Source organism: Rhinopithecus bieti, unplaced genomic scaffold, assembly GCF_001698545.2.
Source record: "Rhinopithecus bieti isolate Rb0 unplaced genomic scaffold, ASM169854v2 scaffold_47117, whole genome shotgun sequence".
Taxonomy (NCBI): domain Eukaryota; kingdom Metazoa; phylum Chordata; class Mammalia; order Primates; family Cercopithecidae; genus Rhinopithecus; species Rhinopithecus bieti.
In genome coordinates this window covers 80,486-100,906 of record NW_016818624.1, presented here as the reverse complement: position 1 = coordinate 100,906, position 20,421 = coordinate 80,486, and the positions used below count along the sequence as shown (strand labels likewise).

At 47.8% G+C, this 20,421-nt stretch overlaps 1 protein-coding gene and 1 pseudogene across 4 annotated transcripts in view; both read right to left on the bottom strand.

The window, feature by feature from the left end:
• LOC108518724 (killer cell immunoglobulin-like receptor 3DL2) overlaps positions 1 to 4,459 on the bottom strand; it is a 43,242-nt pseudogene extending 38,783 nt beyond the window's left edge. The window contains exons 1-4 of the transcript XR_001882460.1: positions 4,426 to 4,459; positions 3,488 to 3,523; positions 2,488 to 2,768; positions 738 to 1,035 (exon numbers count right to left, since the gene is read on the bottom strand). The product of XR_001882460.1 is annotated as a killer cell immunoglobulin-like receptor 3DL2 (transcript). The remainder of the gene's footprint in view (positions 1 to 737; positions 1,036 to 2,487; positions 2,769 to 3,487; positions 3,524 to 4,425) is intronic.
• Positions 4,460 to 6,920: 2,461 nt separating this feature from the next.
• LOC108518726 (killer cell immunoglobulin-like receptor 3DL3) lies at positions 6,921 to 15,202 on the bottom strand. 3 transcript variants are annotated; one of them, XM_017857347.1, is made up of 9 exons: positions 15,119 to 15,152; positions 14,574 to 14,609; positions 13,498 to 13,782; positions 11,952 to 12,251; positions 10,053 to 10,372; positions 9,944 to 9,978; positions 8,099 to 8,193; positions 7,585 to 7,637; positions 7,307 to 7,486 (listed from the first exon to the last, which is right to left on the bottom strand). In XM_017857347.1, the coding sequence occupies exons 1-9, from the start codon at positions 15,150 to 15,152 to the stop codon at positions 7,307 to 7,309; spliced, it is 1,338 nt and encodes a 445-aa protein (XP_017712836.1). The 3 variants fall into 3 exon arrangements, with proteins under 3 accessions (XP_017712838.1, XP_017712836.1, XP_017712839.1); XM_017857349.1 differs by lacking the exon at positions 9,944 to 9,978 and having other exon boundaries at positions 6,921 to 7,486; positions 8,099 to 8,203; positions 10,079 to 10,372; positions 15,119 to 15,202; XM_017857350.1 differs by lacking the exons at positions 8,099 to 8,193; positions 9,944 to 9,978; positions 11,952 to 12,251 and having other exon boundaries at positions 10,079 to 10,372.
• Between the last annotated feature and the right edge of the window lie 5,219 nt (positions 15,203 to 20,421).

The window sequence follows — 20,421 nt, the reverse complement described above, 5'->3', positions numbered from 1 at the left end:
CCATCATTCTCTCCACTTCTCTGCCCTCTTTTCTCTTTATGTGTCTGTGAGTCTCTCAATCCCCTTCTTCTGGCTCATTCTGTGTGTGTTTATGTCTTTGCTTTTTGATGTCCCTGATTTCTCTCTATGTTTCTCAGCAATCCTATCATATGTGGGGTTATGTGGAATATGAGCCTCAGAATCCAGTGTGGGGACCCCAAGTCCACACAGCCTACAGGGGTTGGTGTTCTGGGGCCATGATATCCTGGGACGATGACTCTCCACTGCACGGAAGGCAGAGGTGTCAGAATCAACACAGCATCTGTAGGTGCCACAAGGCCTGAGGCCACAGGGGCTGACTCAGGACAGACATATGGGTGTCCTTGGGTTCTCCTGGTAGAGAACACATTGTGGAGGTAAAACAGAAATGAAACTTCTAACCTGTGCCAGGTCTCTGAGCAAAGTCAGCATGGAAGGGCACCTCTCTCTGGGACATGTCTGTCTGTCTGAGTGTCTCCTTTACCTCTTTCTGTCTTTTCTAACTCTCTGTATGGCCCCTGTGTCTGTCCTCTGTTATGACACCTGGTCTGTGCTTGTGTCTCCTGTTTCTCTGTCTCTGTTGGTACAGACCTCAGCAAGTCTGTCTCTCTCCATAAGAATCCCATGCACATTTTCCTTACAACCACCTGGGCCTCCAAGTCCAGGATCATTCACTCTGTTTCCCAGTGACAATGAGAAGAATGTCCTGACACTCTCACCTGTGATCACAATGTCCAGGGGTCACTGGGGCTGACCATTCATAGGGGGAGTGAGTAAAAGAGCCGTAGCATTGGTAGGTCCCTGCCAGGGCAGGTGTCACTGGACTGATGGAGACATTGGCCTTGGAGCCCCCATCATGGAGCTCTCCGATGAGATGCAAGGGCTCCTCAAACTTCCCCACTCGGTGCAGAAGGAAGTGCTCAAACTTGATATCTGACCAGCACTGCAGGATGACCATCTCTTCTGATTTCACCAGGGGACCTGGGAGGGCCAGGAGGGAAGGTTTTCTGTGGACTCCTAGGAATAGAATTTGTGAGTTTAGAAGGCATCTCTCTTTTTCATCTCATCCACAGGACCCAGAATGAGTGAGGCTTCCCCTCCCTGGTGTCCGTCTCTCTCCTTCCTCTCTGTGTCTCCATGTTCTTTTCTGTGCCCTTAACTCCCAGTGCAGGTCCTTCCATCTGTCTCCCTCCCTCTTCTCTGTCTCTCTGTCTCTAGTAGCCACTGATTCCTTTCCCACTGGGCTCAGCCTCATCTCTTGGGCTGCTGTATCTATTTTGCACTAATCTCTTTCCGGCTGTCTACGTGGGGGTGGAAGAGGAACCAGGACAGGCTGCATGTCCAGGCTCTTAGCAGCCGGGTTCAATCTCTTTTGGACACATTGGAGTCCCTGGCAGGAGGTATGAACTCATCAGTAAGGCAGGTACCAGTGTCCACACACCCTGTTCCTGGTGGCGACTGGGAGCCGCTCTTGCCATCTCTGTGCCTTCTCCATGGTGCCAGCTTCCATAGCGTGGTTCCTGGTGCTGGTTTGAGGACTATCAACCCCTCCCTATGTGGATCGAACCTGGTGGTGGCATCAGCGTCCCACCCTTGCCGATCTTGGGGTTGCCAACCTTTTCCTTGTTTGGCTTCTTTAATTAATTAACTAATTTTGGAGAGAGTCTCACTCCTTCACCCAGGCTGGAGTGAAGTGGTGTGGTCTCGGCTCACTGCATCCTCTGCCTCCTGGGTTTAAGCGATTCTCCTGCCTCAGCCTCCCGAGTCGCTAGGATTACATGTGCCTGCTACCACGCCTGGCTATCCTTGGGCCGTTTCTTAACTTGCCCAGGACCTGGATTCCAGTGTTGGTTTCCTGTTGCCGTTGTAGAAAATTATCAGAAGCATGGCAGCAGGAGAGAACACACTGACCCCTTCCACGTCTGCAGACAGAAATCGGACCCTGTTTTTCCTGGGCTAAAATCAAGGCATCGGCAGGGCTGCGTTCCCTCTGGAGACTCAGGGGAGAATCAGTTCCTTGACTTTTTCAGACTCTATAGGTCACCTGCATTGGTGGCTCATGGGCTTTCTACACCTTCAAAGCAGATGGAGTCTCCCACGACGCTGCTCTAATCCCCACTCTCCTCATCCTTCTCCTCTTGTGTGGTCTCTTGTGATTACACTGAGCCCAGTGGGACAGTCCAGGCCCTCTCCCCATCTCAAGGTCAACTCATCAACAACCAGACCTCCGTCTTCCCCTTCAGTCCCCTGCCCTATAGCATAAAGAGTCACAGGCTCCAGGGATAAGAATGTAGTCGTCATTGGGGACAATCACTCTTCCCACCACAGCACCGATTTCCATGTATTCAATCCCCCTTTACCCCAAATAAAGTCAGGGCCTGGGTGACCAAATCCTGACGGACACCCCCAGCAGAAGCTCTGGGATTCGGGAGGTGGGACAAGGAGAAGCCCAGACAGGAGCCCTCTGACCTGTGACCATGATCACCAGGGGGTTGCTGGGAACCGACCACCCATTGGGGGAGTGTGGGTGTGAATCCGGACATCTGTAGGTCCCTGCATGTCTGGGATCAAAGTGCCCATGAGGAAGCTGTTCCAGAATATTCTGTTGTAGAGCTCAAGGACAGGCACCCCATCTTCCTTGTACAGACTGACGTTGTTAAACCCAAGATAAGAGTGACACCGAAGAGTCACATGTCCTGGTGGCACCGCAGTGCTGGGCTAGGCCGACAGCAAGGGCTTGTCCTGACCACCTTGGGGAGAAGGAGGCACCACCTTAGAGAGGAGGAGCCGCCCCTCCCTCCCTGTGCTCAGAAGATTCTCCTCGCGTTCCACGTTTCTATGGCTCTTACCACACCTGGGTGCCCAGGGCTAAAGAAAGGACCCATCCCGCAAAGACATGGTGTCTCCCTGCAACAAAGTGTTCGCTGAGAACTTTGAGCAAGTGCTGAGTAAGCGACTCCTAGATTTTAATACTGCAAGATGACTCACATAAAACAGCACAAGGTAGACATGGGGTGGAGGGCATGTCCTTTGTGAATGGAATATCAGCCGATGCCTGAACAAAAATAAACAGCTGAGCCCCCATCAGCGGATTTGGAATGTCAGGGCCATGACTGTGGTTTCCCCACCTCTTCTGGTAGAATGACAGCAGCCACACTGCAGCCCTGACCGTCATGGAAACACTCAAGTGTGTGAGTAACACCTATGTCCTCAGAGGACCTGCTGTTCCTAGCACTTCCCCCCTCCACACCCCAGTTTTGAGCACCCCAGTCTCACCCTGGTCCCCACAGAACTTGACTCTGCCAAGGGAAAGAAAGGCTGGGGAGGGCGAGGTCAGAACTGTGGGCTGAGTATTCGAGCGTCCCCTCTTCCTAGTTTATGAGAGACTCCCGGACAGGACTTCCCTCCTGTTTCAGGAAAATCCTCTTACGTGGAGAGATGACACCCTAACGTTTGGGGAAGGACTCACCGTCATGTGGCCAGGCCCTCTGCAGCAAGAAGAACCCTGGAAAGAAAGATCATGATGGACGATCCATTGCAGGAAAACCAGACCTCCCTTGCTGCCCCCACTAGACTGTGAGTCTTGGCAGCCAGGCTTTTCCTGGGCTGAAGGTAAACTCACACTCACTGCCTACCTGCCCCCAAGAACAGGGCTCTCAGCTGTGCAGAGACCCAGCCTCCAGGCCTAGATGTCCACTCCAGGTCCATATCTACACTCTAGGCCCATATTTCCATCCCAGGCCCATAACTCCATGCCAGACCCATATCTCCACTCCAGGCTCATATCTCCACTCCAGTCCCATATCTTCATTCCAGGCCCATATTTCCACTCCAGGCCCAAATCTCCACTCCTGGCCCATATCTCCACTCCAGGCTCATATCTCCACTTCAGGCCCACATCTCCACTTCAGGCCCATTACTCCACCTGTAGGCCCGTATATCCACTCCAGGCCAAGATCTCCACTCCAGACCCATAACTCCATCTCTAGACCCATATCTCCACCTCTAGGCCCATATCTCCACTCCAGGCCCATCACTCCACCTCTAGGCCCGTATATCCACTCCAGGCCGAGATCTCCACTCCAGGACCATATCTCCACTCCAGGCTGAGATCTCCACTCCAGGACCATATCTCCACTCCAGGCCCAGATTTCCACTCCAGGCCGAGATCCCCACTCCAGGACCGTATCTCCACTCCAGGGCCAGATCTCCACTCCAGGCCCATAACTCCATCTCTAGACCCCTATCTCCACTCCAGGCCCAGATCTCCACTCCAAACCCATATCTCCACTCCAGGCCCATAACTCCACCTCTAGACCCATATCTCCACCTCTAGGCCCATATCTCCACCTCTGGGCCCAGATCTCCACCCAGCGCTCCCTCCGTCGATTCCCTTCCAGGACTCACCAACACACGCCACGCTGACGACCATGAGCGACATGGTGCTGCCGGTGCAGACAGGCGACCACGCCCCAGCTCAGCTCAGCAGTGCACAGGATGTTATGTGGCGCCCTGCCCATGCAGTTGACATGCTGACCACATCATGGGAGGTAGACGTATGCAGGCTCTTCCTACCTTGCATGACGCCCAGCGGGCCTCCAGCCAAGAGCAGAAAATGGCTTCCTGGAAATTGTTGTGACCACAATTGCCACCTTGCGTCATTCACTATGACCAGCTCAAAACACGTCTCAGATCCAATCTTTCCAACACAAGATGATGGAATTCTGGGTTACATTAAAGACTTTTGATGTACTTTTGTTGTTTTTATCTGAGATTCAAACTCTTCTTCATGTGTAATATGCAAAATATCTAACAGATACTATTAACATTATCAGAGTAATTGTGACAAAAAGTCAGTCTAATTTTCCTTCTTGAATTTCTAGTACTAAACCAGAAGGAGTGAAAATGATTTAAATTCCCAGTGAAGGATTATGCAGTTATTTATGATCTTAAAATCCTACTTTATTAGCAAAAAAACACAACATGTCAATTCTGGATTTTGTCGTTTTATCTAGAATTTGTCTCATGATCCAAGATTCCAGATTCCAAACTCATGGTTTGTTCTCTCTCTGTCTCTCTCCTTCCCTGGTTCGCTCTCTCTCTGTCTCTCTCCCTCCCTCATTTTAAATTTTACAGAAATATCCAGTAACAATACGATAGAAAATCAAGCTTCCCCCAGCACTTTGGGAGGCTGAGGTGGGTGGATCACTTGAGGTTGGCAGTTCAAGACCAGCCTGGCCAACATGGTGCAACCCTGTCTCTGCTAAAAATACAAAAGTTAGTAGGGCTTGGTGGCAGGCACCTGTACTCCCAGCTACTCAAGAGGCCTAGGCACGAGAATTGCTTGAACCTGGGAGGCGGAGGTTGCAGTGAGCTGAGCTTGTGCCACTGAAATCCAGCCTGGGTGACAGAGGAAAGGTCTGTCTCAAGGGAAAATAAAAAAAAAAAAGCAAACTAAATATATAATAACAAATCAGAGGACTCAGGTTACCACATTTTAAGGGGTTGTATAAGGTTACATAAAGTGTAGCATCCTCATCACAGGGGATACAGAGAGCCACTGGGCAGAAAAGTGTCTAAAATACACCCGTGGATGCACAGTCCCTTTACAGTTGACACAGGCTGCCATGTGGTTTAAGGCGGAATAAAATTCTCAACAAATAACACAGGGCCCTAGGGTTACACGTAGGAAAACATGAATCTAAACTTATCCTCACACTATAAAAACACTTCTTATTTTTTATTTTGTTTTGTAAATTTTTTATGCTTTATTTTAAAATTGACATATAAGAATTATATACAGTCATCCTTCACTATTCCTGGGTGATCCATTCAGAGACCAAAATCTGCAGATCCTCAAGCCTCTTGCATGAAATGGCACAGTGAAGCTGGGCACGGTGGTTCACACCTGTAATCCCAGCACTCTGGGAGGCTGAGTTGGGTGGATCATGAGGTCAGGAGTTCGAGACCAGCCTGTCCAACATACTGAAACCACGTCTCTACTAAAAATACAAAAAAAATTATCTGTGCGTGGTGGCACATGCCTGTAATCCTAGCTACTGGGGAGGCTGAGGCAAAAGAATCACTAGAACCTGGGAGGCAGAGGTTGCAGTGAGCTGAGATCGCACCATTGTACTCCAGCCTGGGTGAGACAGTGAGATTCCGTCTCAAAAAAAAAAAAAAAAAAAAAAAGGCATACTAATTGCATATAACCCATGCACATCCTCCTGTATACATGAAATCATCTCTGGATTACTTATAATTCCTGACACAGCCTACACACCCCACTCCATTTGTGTTCATTCAACATAGTTTTTTGGTTTTTGAACTTCGGGGATTTTTTCTCTCAAAATGTTTTTGATTTATAGTTGGTTCAATAAACACCTGTAAACCCCACAGATCTGGAGGAGCGACTGTGTATTTATAGTATGAAAGATGATGTGTGGACATGTGTCCCCGTGGAGATGAGACTAACAAGGTCTATGACTCTACAGATGTTTCATCTTGGAATGACTCTGCCAGCCTTCCAGGTGTGCAGAGAGTAATAATATCACTTGTTCATGTGATTCACGATCCTTGCAACCTCCTATGAGCTGCATCTGTGGATGGAAATTGGAGTCCCAGAGACAAATCAGGCTCCACCTGCTTCCAGAAGCTCAGAGTCTAGGGGTGAGAACCCAGTGGAGAGCAGATGGGGTTATACGGACACAGTAATGATAACACCGGTTTCTTTCAGCCAAAAAAGAGTCACATTACCTAAAACCTGAGGGCAGACGTGTTTATTTGAAGAAAAGAAAACTCCATTGAAATTATTTTTAAAAATTTATAAGTTTTACTGCTGACAGAAGGCTGAAAGATAGTCTAGGGGGAGGTGGAACAGCATCAGGGGAGGTGGAACAGCATGAGGGAAGGTGGAACAGCACCTGTCTAAGTGCTGTGTTAAGAGGGAGCCTCTTGTATGTCTGGAATTGTGGGTTCCTCAGTGTGACTGCAGCCTCAAGTAGGACTAGGAAGCAAGTCAGTTAGGTTGGAGAGGTGGGCAGGGGTCAAGTGAAATAGAGAATTGTGGGCTAAGCAAAGGAGTGTGTTTTCTCTCTAGCAGGCAGTGGGGACCTTAGACATTGGCAAGCAAGGAGAGAGGCATGTTCAGATTCATGGTGTGAGGAAGAGCGATGCCCTAAGATGCAGACTCACACCTTCAGATTCCAGCTGCTGGTACATTGGAGCTGGTAATCTGGTTTTGAGACAGGGCTGTTGTCTCCCTAGAAGACCCCCTCAAGGCCTGACTCTATTGCTCATGGGCAGGAGACAATGATCTGGGCTCAGCATTTGGAAGTTCCATGTACACACTGGTATCTGTTGGGGATGTCTTGGGCCTCTGAGAAGGGCGAGTGATTTTTCCCTGTGTGAAAACGCAGTGATCCAACTGTGCGTATGTCACCTCCTGAGGATCTTGTTCATCAGAGTCCTGGAGAGAGGGAAATGTTGAGTGAGGGAGGGGGTTCCTATTTTTCAGGCCTCTTAGGGAATAAGACTATCCATGAGGCTGGGCCGAGGAGGACCTACCTCCCTGTTCACTGTTCTGTCCCCCGTAGGCTCTTGGTCCATTACAGCAGCATCTGTAGGAGACAGAAGTCATCAAAACAGCTGGGAGGGCACTTCTGGGTCCTCGTTTCATAAGCAGATACCAAGATACAGGGGGAGGCCATAGGTGCCTGAGGTCCCTCAGTTGCCAACAGCAGACTCAGACATTCTATCTCTCTGAGCTCAAGGACTCATCCCATGAATAGCTCTGAGTTCCCATCCCATTGATTCTGTCTCCCACTTTCTGCCTGTCATGGAACCTTCTCCTGGATGTCAGTGGCTGCAGGGACGTGAGGATACAGTTCAGAATCAGGCAATGGTCTGTGAGCTGAAGGCAGGGACAGGGTGTCTGGTGCTCTCTCTAGAAAGCCCTGCCTCTGTGGCTCCTGCCTGGGGCCAGAGATCATCCTGCCGGAGAGGAATACACACCTGCGTGCTCCCATCCTTCTTCCCTATACGGCCCTGAGGTCTCCGGCCTCTGCCTCGTGAGACTTACTCTTTTTGTTGGAGCACCAGCGATGAAGGAGAAAGAAGAGGAGGATGGTGAAGGGGATGATGACCACTGAGGACACAATCAGAACATGCAAGTGTCTGGGGTTACCTGGAGGAAGACGAGACACCAACAAGAAGCTAATCACAGCAGTTCCTCCTTATGGATTGTCTTGCATTTCTTGATTGACAGGTAGCCACATACAACGTCTCTTTAGGACAAGCAGCCAGATGGCGGGAGACCCAGCTTTCTCCGCCTCTCTCAGTTATAGCTCTCACAGTAACCATAGAACGTGCTGAGGATACCACTGCTTTAGTTTAGATGTTTGACCCCTTGAAACCTCACATTGAAATTTAACCCCCAATGTGGGAGGTTGGGCCTCTTGGGAGGTGTTTGGGTCATGGAGTTGGATCCATCGTGAATAGATCAATGTTGTCCCACACGACGGGGTTAGCAAGTTCTCCCTCTATTAGTTCCTGGAGAGCTGGTTGTTAAAAAGAGCTTGGAAGCTCCATCGCTCCCCCTACCCCTTGCTCCCTCTCTTGCCATGTGATCTCTGTGGTCTCTGCACACACAGACCCTCCTTCCTTTCTGCCAGAGTGGGAGCAGCCTGAGGCCATCACAAGAAATAGATGCTGGTTCCATGCTTCTAGTACAGCCTGCAGAATTGTGAGGCAAACAAATCTCTTTTCTTTAGAAGTTACCCAGGCTCAAGTGTTCTTTTACAGCAACAAGAATGGACTAAGACAGCAACGTCCTGAGATCAGGAGGAACATCCCAGAACAGCTGGGCTGTCTTCCTGTTCTTCCTAGAGGAGGACGTCATGCTCACTGCAACCTCTGCCTCTTGCAACTAAGTGCATCTCCTGCCTAACCCTCCCAAGTAGCTGGGACTACAGGCATGTGCTACCATGNAGCTGGTTGTTAAAAGAGCTTGGAAGCTCCATCGCTCCCCTACCCCTTGCTCCCTCTCTTGCCATGTGATCTCTGTGGTCTCTGCACACACAGACCCTCCTTCCTTTCTGCCAGAGTGGGAGCAGCCTGAGGCCATCACAAGAAATAGATGCTGGTTCCATGCTTCTAGTACAGCCTGCAGAATTGTGAGGCAAACAAATCTCTTTTCTTTAGAAGTTACCCAGGCTCAAGTGTTCTTTTACAGCAACAAGAATGGACTAAGACAGCAACGTCCTGAGATCAGGAGGAACATCCCAGAACAGCTGGGCTGTCTTCCTGTTCTTCCTAGAGGAGGACGTCATGCTCACTGCAACCTCTGCCTCTTGCAACTAAGTGCATCTCCTGCCTAACCCTCCCAAGTAGCTGGGACTACAGGCATGTGCTACCATGCTCGGCTAATTATTATTATTATTATTACTTTGTATTTTTAGTACAGATGGATTTTCCCCACGTTGGCCAGGGTGGTCCTGAGTCCCTGATCTCAAATGATCCACCTGCCTTGGCCTCTCAAAGTGTTGGGATTACAACCGTGAGCCACCGTGCCCGGCCTATAAATGTATTTATGAACAGTAGACTTCACACTTAAAAATGGTAAAGGTGGTAAATTATATAGGTATATTTCACCTCAATAAAGACTTTTCCAAATGAAAAGAAAAGGGTGTAGGGGTTGCTGGTGATGACATCTCTCTGTGGGTGAGAGGCCGAGATGGGCTTCTGGGAAATAAGTAAGGTTGAGGGGCTGAGGGAACCTTGGATCTCCCTAAACTGAGCCCAGTCTCCCCTCCTCTGGGTCTGTCCTGACAGCTTTCTCCATCTGCCTGGGTGTCGACAGCCCTGAACGCGGGCCTCCATGTGGGCCGTGAAGGAGGGTTTGGAGGTGCCCTGTCTGCCATTCTGCGCCCTGAGCCCACCCTCACACCCAGGCTTTGTCTTCTCTCTGCATCTGTCCATGCTTCTCTCCATCATCAAAAGGAAGTTCCTCAGCTATGGCTCTAGGATTACAAGACGTGGGACAGGCATGGGCTTTCCTCACCTGTGACAGAAATGGGCAGTGGGTCACTCGGGTGTGACCACACATAGGGCAGGGCACGGAAAGAGCCGAAGCATCTGTAGTTCCCTCCGTGGGTCGCAGGGCCCAGAGGGAAGTCGGCCTTGCATGTTCCACTGACCCTCGGCACTGCAGGGAGCCTAAGTCCATGGGCCTCCCCCTCCCTGGATAGATGGTAAATGTCAAACGAGCTCTGGGAGCTGCAGGACAAGGTCACGTTCTCTCCTGCCTGAACCATGGGGCCTGGCTGGGCTGAGAGAGAAGGTTTCCCGTATCGACCTGGAAGGAGAAGAGGCAGTTTCCTTAGGGAGGTTCTTCCTTGTCACAGCTCCCCTCACACCTGAGCTGAGAAGTCACTCCCCTGCTCTATGACCTAATGCTCTCTCTCTCTCTCACACCCTCCACCCCATCTCTCTTCATGTCTATTTCCTCCTTCCACCTTCTCTGTCTCTCTAGGTCTCTGACCTCACGTCCCCATCCCTAGCTATGTTTTCTTTTTTGTACCATTTTATTATCTCTGACCCTCCATGGATTGGTTGACTTAATCTTCCTCTTTCCTTAATTCTGAGTCTCTCATTTTCTGTCTTGTTCATAACTTTCTGCATATTTCTATCTCTTATCTATTGATCAATCTATCAATTATCTATGTATGTATGTATCTACCATCTATCATCATCTGTGTATCTATGACTTATCTCTCTGTTATCTATCATCTATCAATCAATGTATGTATGTATCTATCTATCATCACGTGTCTGTCTGTTTTTCTGTCTCTCTATGTCGTATTTGATGTATTCATTGTGTATTCCTCTATCTTTATCTATCGTATAATCGTCTATCAGTCATTCATCATCTATTTATTCGGATCCACCCTTTCTACTCTTTATCTGTCAATCTATCTTCTTATCTTTGCATCTCATTTATATCTATCTATCATCTGTCTTTTCTTTCCATCTCCTTTTCTCTGCCTCTTAGTCTCTTAGTTCTCTTTTGGATCTCTGCAATCCATCCCCACATCTTTATCTTTCCCTGTTTTTGTGCCCCTCCCTCAGGGCTCTGATTTTAGGGCATTTCTCTGCTCCCTTCCATCATATGCTCACTGCTCTGCCCTCTTTTTCTATCTCTTTATGTGTCTGTGAGTCTCTCAATTCCCTTCTTCTGGCTCATTCTGTGTGTGTGTTCACGTCTTTGCTTTTTGGTTTCCCTGATTTCACTCCGTGTCTCTCTGTGGGCTTTTGTTCTCAGTAATCCTATAACGTGTGGTATTATTTGAATATGAGCCTCAGAATCCAGTCTGGGGACTCCAGGAACTCACAGCCTACAGGGGTTGGTGTTCTGCTCCCTCACCTGGGGCCATGGTGTCCTGGGAAGATGACAGCTCCACTGCATGGAAGGCAGAGGTTTAAGAATAAACATGGCATCTGTAGGTGCCACAAGCCTGGGGCCACAGGGCCAACTCAGGCCAGATAGATGTGTCTCTTTGGGTTCTCCTGGTAGAGAACATTTTGTGGAGGTAAAACAGAATGGAACCTTCTAACCTGTGCCTGGTCTCTGAACAAAGTCAGCACAGAAGGACACCTCTCTCTGGGACATGTCTGTCTCTCTGTGTGTCTTCTTTACCTCTTTATCTCTTTTCCTAACACCCTGTATGGCCCCTGTGTCTGGCTTCTACATTATGACATGTGGTCTGTACTTGTGTCTCCTGTTTCTCTACCTCTGTTGGTACAGACCTCATGAAGTCACTTTCTCTCCATGAGAACCCCACATTCATCTTCCTCATGACCACCTGGGGCTTCCAGTCCTAGATCATTCACTCCCTGTCCCTGCCAGGGTGAGAGGCAGGTCTGGATTCTCTCACCTATGATCACGATGTCCAGAGGGTCACTGGGAGCCGACCACTCATAGTGGGAGTGAGCGACGGAACCAAAACATCTGTAGGTCCCTGCAAGGGCAGGCATCATGGGACCCACGGAATAGTTGGCCTGGGAACCCCCATCATGGAACTGTCCAATGAGGTGCAAGGGGTCCTCAGTGATCCCCTCTCTGTGCAGAAGGAAACGCTCAAACCTCATATCTGACCAACATTGCAGGATGACCGTCTCTCCTGATTTCACCAGGCGACCTGGGTGGGCCAGGAGGGAAGGTTTTCTGTAGACTCCTAAGAAGAGAGGTTGTGAGTTCAGAAGGCATCTCCCTTTCTCATCCCATTCATGGGACCTGGAATAAGTGAGGCTTCCCCTCCATGGTGTCTAACTCTCTCCTCCCTGTCTGTGTCTCCATGTTCTTTTCTGTGCCCATCACCCCTGGTGCAGGTCCCTCCATCTGTCTCCCTCCCTCTTCCCTGTCTCTCTGTCTCTAGTACCCCTGACTCCCTTCCCACTGGGCTCAGCATCATCTCTTAGGCTGTTGTATCTGTTTCCCACTAATCTCTTTGCTGGTGTTTATGTGGGGCTGGAAGAGGAACCATGACAGGCTGCATGTCTAGGCTCTCAGCAGCCTGAATCAATCTCTTTTGGACCAATTGGAATGGCTGGCGGGAGGTGTGAACTCATCAGTAAGGCAGGCATCAATGTCCCTGTTCCTGATGGGGGTTGGGAGCCTTTCCATGGTCCCAGCTGCTATAAGGTGGCCCCTGGTGCTGGTTCCAGGAGAATCAACGCCTCCCTGTGTGGATCGAGCCTGGTGGTAGCATCAGTATTCCGCATGTGCTGAAATCAGTGTAGCCAACCTTCTCCTTGTTTGGTTTCTTAACTTGTCCTTGACCTGGGTTCCTGTGTTGGTTTCCTGTTGCTGCTGTAGAAAATTATCACAAACATGGTGGCAGGAGAGAATACAATAACCGCTTCCACTTATGGAGAACAGAAATCTGACCCAGTTCTCTCTGGGCTAAAATCAAGGCATCTGCAGGGCTGTGCTTCCACTGGAGACTCAGGGAAAATCAGTTCCCTTGACTTCTCCAGCCCTTAGAGGCCACCTGCCTTCATGGCTCATGGCCTTCCTTCACCTTCAAAGCCTGTAGTGAGTCTCCCTCCCACTATGCTGCTCTAATCCCCACTCTCCTCATCCTCCTCCTCTCATGTGGTCCCTTGTGATTACACTGAGCCCAGCGGGACAGTCCAGGCCGTCTCCTCATCTCAAGGTCAACTCATCAACAACCTGAGCTCCATCTTCACCTTCAGTCCCCTGCCCTATAACATGAATAGTCACAGGGTCCATGGATTACCATATAACCATATTGGGGACAGTTATTCTTCCCATCACAGCACCCATTTCCCTGTGTTCAATCCCCCTTTACCCCAAAGACAGTAAGGTCCTGGGTGATGGGACCCTGGTGGACACCCCCAGCAGAAGCTCTGGGATTCAGGAGGTGGGACAAGGAGAAGCCCTGACAGGAGCCCTCTGACCTGTGACCACGATCGCCAGGGGGTTGCTGGGAGCCGACCACTTAGTGGGGGAGTGCAGGTGTGAACCCCGACATCTGTAGGTCCCTGCATGTGCCGGGGTCACAGGGCCCAGGAGGATGTTCTTCCAGAATCTTCTGTTGTAGAGCTCAGGGGCAGGCACCCCATCTTCCTTGTACAGACTGAAGATGGTAAACCCAAGATGAGAGTGACACTGAAGACTCACATGTTCTCCTTGAGGCACCACAGCGCTGGGCCAGGCAGAGAGGAAGGGCTTGTCCTGACCATCTGGGGGAGAAGGAGGCACCACCTTTAGAGAGGAGGATGTGGAGCAGCCCCTCCCTCCCTGTGCTCAGAAGATTCTCCCCACTTTCCACATTTCTAAGGCTCCTACCACACCTGGGTGCCCAGGGCTACAGGAAGAACCCATCCCACATAGACATGGTGTCTCCCTACAAGAAAAGTGTCAGCTGAGAACTTTGAGCAAATGCTGAATAAGCCACTCTTACTAGATTTTAATACTGCAAGATTACTCACATAAAACAACACAAAGTAGACACAGGATGGAGGGCATGACCTTTGTGAATGGAATATCAGCTAATGCATGAACCATAATAAACAACTGAGACCTCATTAGAAGATCTGAAATGTCAGGGTCATGACTGTGGTTCCCCCTACCCCGCTTCTGGTAGAATGACAGTGGCAACACTGCAGCCCCGACCATCATGGAAACGCTGGAGGGTGTGAGTTATGCCCTTGTCCTCAGAGGCCTGCTGTTCTTGCACTGCTTCCCTCCCTTCCTCTGCCGGTAACACCACTTCTTCCCCACACACCGCCTCTTTGAGCACTCCAGTCTCAGGGTCCCCACAGACTCAGCCAAGGGAAAGAAAGAACAGGGAGGGCTAGGACAGAGCTGTGGGCCAAGCTTCCCATGGCTTCCTTTTCCTAGTTCATGAGAGATTCCCACATGGCTTCCCATCGTCAGCCCATCAGTCAACCCCTTGTGCTGCCTGCCTAGTGTTTCAAGAAAATCATCTTATGTGGGGAGATGACAACCTAAGGTTTGGGGAAGGACTCACCCACATGTGACCAGGCCCTCTGCAGCAAGAAGAACCCTATAAAGAAAGATCATGATGGATGATCCATCCAGGATCATCACCTCCAGGCCCATATTTCCACTCCAGACCCATATCTCCACTCCAGGCCCATATCTACAGTTCCAGGCTCATATCTTCACTCCAGGCCTATATCTACAGTTCCAGGCCCATATCTACACTCTAGGCCCATATCTCCACCTCCAGGCCCATATCTCCACTCCAGGCCCATATCTCCACCTCTAGGCCGGTATCCCCATTCCAGGCACATATTTGCACTCTAAGCCAATATCTCCACTCCAGGCCCATATCTCTACCTCCAGGCCCATATCTCTATCTCCAGGCCCATATCTCCATTCCAGGCCCATATCTAAAGCTCCAGGCCCATGTCTCCACTCCAGGCTCATATCTCCACCCCAGGCCCGTATCTCCACTCCAGGCTCCTATCTCCACTTCAGGCCTATATCTTTACCTCCAGGCCCAGATCTCCACCCCAGTGCTCCCTCCCTCAATTCCCTTCCGGGACTCACCAACACACGCCATGCTGACGACCGTGAGCGACATGGTGCTGCCTGTGCAGACAGGCGGCCGCGCTCCAGCTCAGTTCAGCAGCACACAGGATGTTGTGAGGGGCTCATGCAGTTTACATGCTGACCACATCATGAGAGGATGACGTACACAGGCTCTTTCTGCCTTGCGTGAGGCCCAGTGAGTGTTTGCTAAAGAGTGGAACATGGCTTCCTGGAAATTGTTCTGACTAGAATTGACACCTTGCACCCTTCACTATTACCAACTCAAAACACGTCTCAGATCCAATCTCTCATACAGGAGATGATTGAATTTTGTGCTGACATGAAAGACTTTTGACCTATTTTTGTTGTTTTCTTCTGAGATTCAAACTCTTCTTCATGTGCTATTTTTTGCCCATTCAATATGATGTTGGCTGTGGATTTGTCATAGATGGCTCTTAATATTCATTTGGAAACAAGTTGTTACATCTCCATGTTTTTCTGTAGTTTTGAGAGATGATCTTGGCATTTTTTTCCATTTTCATTGTGCGCCTTGTTATGATTTTGATTCTTTGAATTTATTGAGACTTGCTTTGTGGCCAGTCTTAGAATATGATATGTTTTTTTGTGTGTGCAGATAAGAAGAATCTATATTCTGCAGTTGTTGGGTGGAATACTCTGTAGATGTCTCTCAGTGTCTCTCAGGTCCAATTCATCAAGCATTGTCTTTAAGACCAGAATTTCTTTGTTAGTTTTCTGTTTTAGTGATCCATCTGATGTTGTCAGTGGGATGTCGAAGTCCCTTACTATTATTGTGCGGCTGTCTAACTTTTCATTGGTGAAGAATAACTTGTTTTATGAATCTAGGTGCTCCAAAGTTGGATGCATATATATTTAGAATAGTTAAGTCTTCTTATCAAATTGAACCCTGTATCATTTTGTAATGCCCTTCTTTGTCCTTCCTGATTGCTGTTGATTTAAAGTGTGTTTCATATGATATAAGGATAGGAATGCCTTCTCTTTTTTTGTTTCCTGGTTGTCCAGTAAATATTTCTCCATCCTTCTACTTTGAGCCGCCTGTGGGTGTCATTTCATGTGAGATGGGTCTCTTGAAGACAGCAGGCAGTTGGCTCTTGGCTTTTTATCCATGTTGCCACTCTATGCCTTTTAAGTGGGGAATTTAGGCCATTTACATTCAGGGTTCATATTGATATATGAAATTTTGGTCCTGTCATTATGTTGTTGGCTGTTTTATAGACTTGATAGTGTAATTGCTTTATATTATTTGTGAGCTATGGCTTGAGTGTGTTTTTGTGGTAGCAGGATTTTATCTTCCGTTTCCTATTGAGCACTCCACTAAGGATCTCTTGTAATGGTGGTCATGGTGGTCTAGTGCTAACAAATTCTTTTAGTGCTTCCTTGTCAGAGAAGGATTTTATTTCTCTTTTGCTTATGAAGCTTAGTTTGATGGGATATGACATTCTTGGCTGGATTTCCTTTTCTTTAATAATGCTGAAAACAGGCTCCTAATCTCTTTGGCTTATACGATTTCCACTGAGAGTTCTGCAGTTAGCCTGATTGGGTTCCTTCTGCAGGTGACCTGCTCCTTCTCTCTAGCTGCCTTTAAGATTTTTTTCTGTTGTGTTGACCTTGGAGGATCTGATAACTGTGTGTATTGGGGATGGTCACCTTGTGTAACATCCCACATGGGTTTTCTGCATTTTTTTTGAATTTATATGCCTTCCTCTCAAGCAAGATTGGGAAAATTTTTCATGGACTATGTCCTCAAATATGTTTTCTAAGTTGCTTACTCTTTCTCCTTCTCTTTCAAGAATTCCAATGAGCCATGTATTTGGTCTTTCTATATAATCCCATATTTCTCAGAGATTTCATTCATTTTTTAAAAATCTTTCTAAAATTTTGTCTGACTGGGTTGATTCAAAGATCTATTTTTCAAGCTCTGAGATTATTTCCCTAGCTTGATCTCTTCTGCTTTTGTTGCTTCTGATTGTATTGTGAAATTCTTGAAGTGAAGTCCTCAGTTTCAGTTCAGTTTGGTTCTTTCTTAAAATGGATATTTCATGTGTAAGCTCCTAGATCATTTTGCTGGATTCTTTGGATTGGTCTTCATCTTTCTCCAAGATCTTGGTGGGCTTCCTTATTATCCAGATTCTGAATTCTATGTCTGTCATTTCAGTCATCTTAATATGGCTAACAATTGGATTTCTGGGGAACTATTGAGTTGCCAGAGTTCTTGTATTGATTCTTTTTCATGTGTGAGGGCTGGTGTTCCTTTAACTATGATGTAAGTTAAGCATAGTCAGTTGTCTTTATTTCCAGGTATTTTGAGAGGACTGGGACTCATATAGAATCTTTATTTGTGGCTGAGTCTTTGCCTTAGTTTTCACAGGTGCTGTATACTGGCAAAATATTTTGGTGTTGTGTTTTGGTCTGTGATTCAGTAGGTGGTGCTTAAGAATGTTGGCTGGCAGATAGTTTGTTACTCAGCCACATGGCTCCTTCGTATTTTTGTGCAGCTCTCCCCAGCACTCTGTGGTGAGGGCGGAGAAATGACCCCTTCACCTAGTCCACTCCTGAGCTTTTGAGGAGCCCCCTTGGATGACCAGCTCCATGACTGTATTTCCTTTGTTAGGTGTTCTAGTCAAAGGTGTGGATGTGATGTCAAAATCACCTCACACCACAAGACGCCCAGCTAATTTCTGAATTTTTAGTAGAGACAGAGTTTCACCATATTGGACAGGCTGGTCTTGAAGTCCTGACCTCAAGTGATCCACCTGCCTTGGCCTCCCAAAGTGCTGGGATTACAGGTGTGAGCCACTGCACCCTGCCAGGGGTTCTTGAGTTGACACATCAATCATCCACTTGGACTGGTGATTGGTAATTCTGATATTGGTCCTTTTCCTAGGGTGGAATTCTCATCCTCCTTCCACGGCCCTGACTTCAAACTTTAGGGAGCAATGAGTTGGATTATTGTTCTGATTTTGAAGGGGAAGCTGATTTGTATTTAAATATTCATTTTTATTTTCTTGAATTTTTTTGACCAATTAAAAAATTTGTTTTCAACTAAGTTTATATGAGAAACTAACTCATATAAAACTCAGAGATGGTCTTCTCCTGATATATCCGTTTTATATTTTTATGATTGCCTTTTAAAATATATTGAATGGTTGTAATTCCAGGGACATGTCTTTCAGAACAGTATTTATTCTTATCTACATGTTTTGGAGAGTGCACTAAGGGACATTGAAGTTTATTTCCTGAAAAGAGTTTAATTTTAAAATGTATTTTATTTAATAACTCAATGATTTGGAATGTCTAGGTATTTCAGAGATTGTTTTAGACAATTGGTTTTCTTGTGATATGTGACCACTTCATCTAAGCTGAATAATGTCTTCATAACGTCCACTTAGAATTTTCGAATTCTGTAGGATCTGTACTGATGTCATTGTTTCCTTTCTGATATTGGTAACTTTCCTGGGGTAGGATTCTTATCTCCTCCTGAGGTCCTGCCTCTAAAATTCAGGGAACAATGAGTCGGATTAGTACTCTGATTTCAAAGGGAAAGTTGATCATCTACCATTTTTTGTTTATGTAAATGGACACATTAACATCCCTTAGCTGAACCTTAGTTTCCTTGTTTGGAGCATTTGGCTATAAATCTCACTTCTCAGAGTGATTGTGGGGCTTGATGTGGCTGGGGTATGGGATGAGCTCAAACCTAATTTATTTCCAGACCAGTTTAAGTCATGAAGGGGTTGGGACTTGTTAGAATCCTGTTGTTGGACTCCACAGTAAAGGTAGACATTTGAGGCACTCAATCAAAAACCCCAGTTGTTCCTAGCACTGAGAAATTTGATAGAAAGTTTCTAAAACATTATTCATGGTCTTATGCACAAAAGGTAAAGTGATAGCACCGGAAGTAGACAGGGAATCATAAGTAAAAAGAGAGAGCAAAGCTCAGTGGTCACCAGTGCCTGGGACCATCAAGGGGTTATTAAGGAGGAAGTTTCCACTTCTGTGTGGAACAGAAGAGGCTCCCTAGGGTCCTCCCAGACAGGGAGTGAGTCAAGACTCTGGGCGAGGCTGGAAGCTCTGGTTCTCCTTGAGTTTTTTTTTTTTTTTTTTTTTTTTTTTTTTTTTTTTTTTTTTTTTTTTGACAGAATCTTGCTCTGTCCCCCAGGCTAGAGTGCAATGGCGTGATCTCAGCTCACTGCAACCTCTGCCTTCTGGGTTCAAGCAATTTTCCTGCCTCAGCCTCCCAAGTAGCCGGGACTACAGGTGCCCACCACCATGCTCAGCTAATTTCTGTAATTTTAGTAGAGATAGAATTTCACCATGTTTGCCAGGCTAGTCTTGAACTCCTGACCTCAGGTGATCCACCTGCCTTAGCCTCCCAGAGTGCTGGGATTGCAAGTGTGAGCCACCATGCCTTCTCTGAGATTTTACAGATGGGCTCTGGGACTTCTCTGCTCACTGACCGGAGCCCCTGGTCAGCACTGAGCCACCTCCTCCGTGTGAAACAGTTTCGTTGCAGTATTGTATGAGACCCCCACTGGACCCGTCATTGCCCCACACAACTGCGAGCAGACACTGAGTCTGGGAAATTGAATGCCATGTGGAAGTAGATGATGGGTTAGACCTCCCTTTTCAGCTCTCAACTCCAAAGAAAGCCATGAGAGAAACCTTAGGTGGAAGACAAAGTGTGAGAGGTGAGTAGTCCAACAAAAAGGACCAAGGAAGTGTATTTTTTATTTTTATTTTTTGAGATAGAGCCTCGTTCTGTTGCCCAGGCTGGAGTGTGGTGGCCCGATCTTGGCTCACTGCAGCCTCCACCTCCCGGGTTCAAGCGATTCTCCTGCCACAGCTTCCCGAGTAACTAGGATTACAGCAATGCCCCACCATGCCCAGCTAATTTTTTAAATTTTTAGTAGAGATGGAGTTTCACCATATTGACCAGGTTGGCCTAGAACTCCTGACCTCAGGTAATCTGCCCACCTCAGCCTCCCAAAGTGCTGGTATTACAGGCATGAGCCACTGTGCCTGGCCTCAGACTCATGTTTCAAAGTCCCAAATACACATTTGCCCACCTATTCCAGTTATTTAATCCAGATCTATGCTCAGAACTGAAGAGATGGAGAATCAATAGTTCACTTCAGGGAATGTGGCAGCTGGAAACAAAGAAAAATGTATTACATGACAGTGGACCAAAGCATGCGATCACAGGGGTGTGGACGCAAACCCACCATGGGGGATGTGCCCTCACATCACAGGGAGCAAAAGGAAGGGAGGGGCAGTCACGGAGG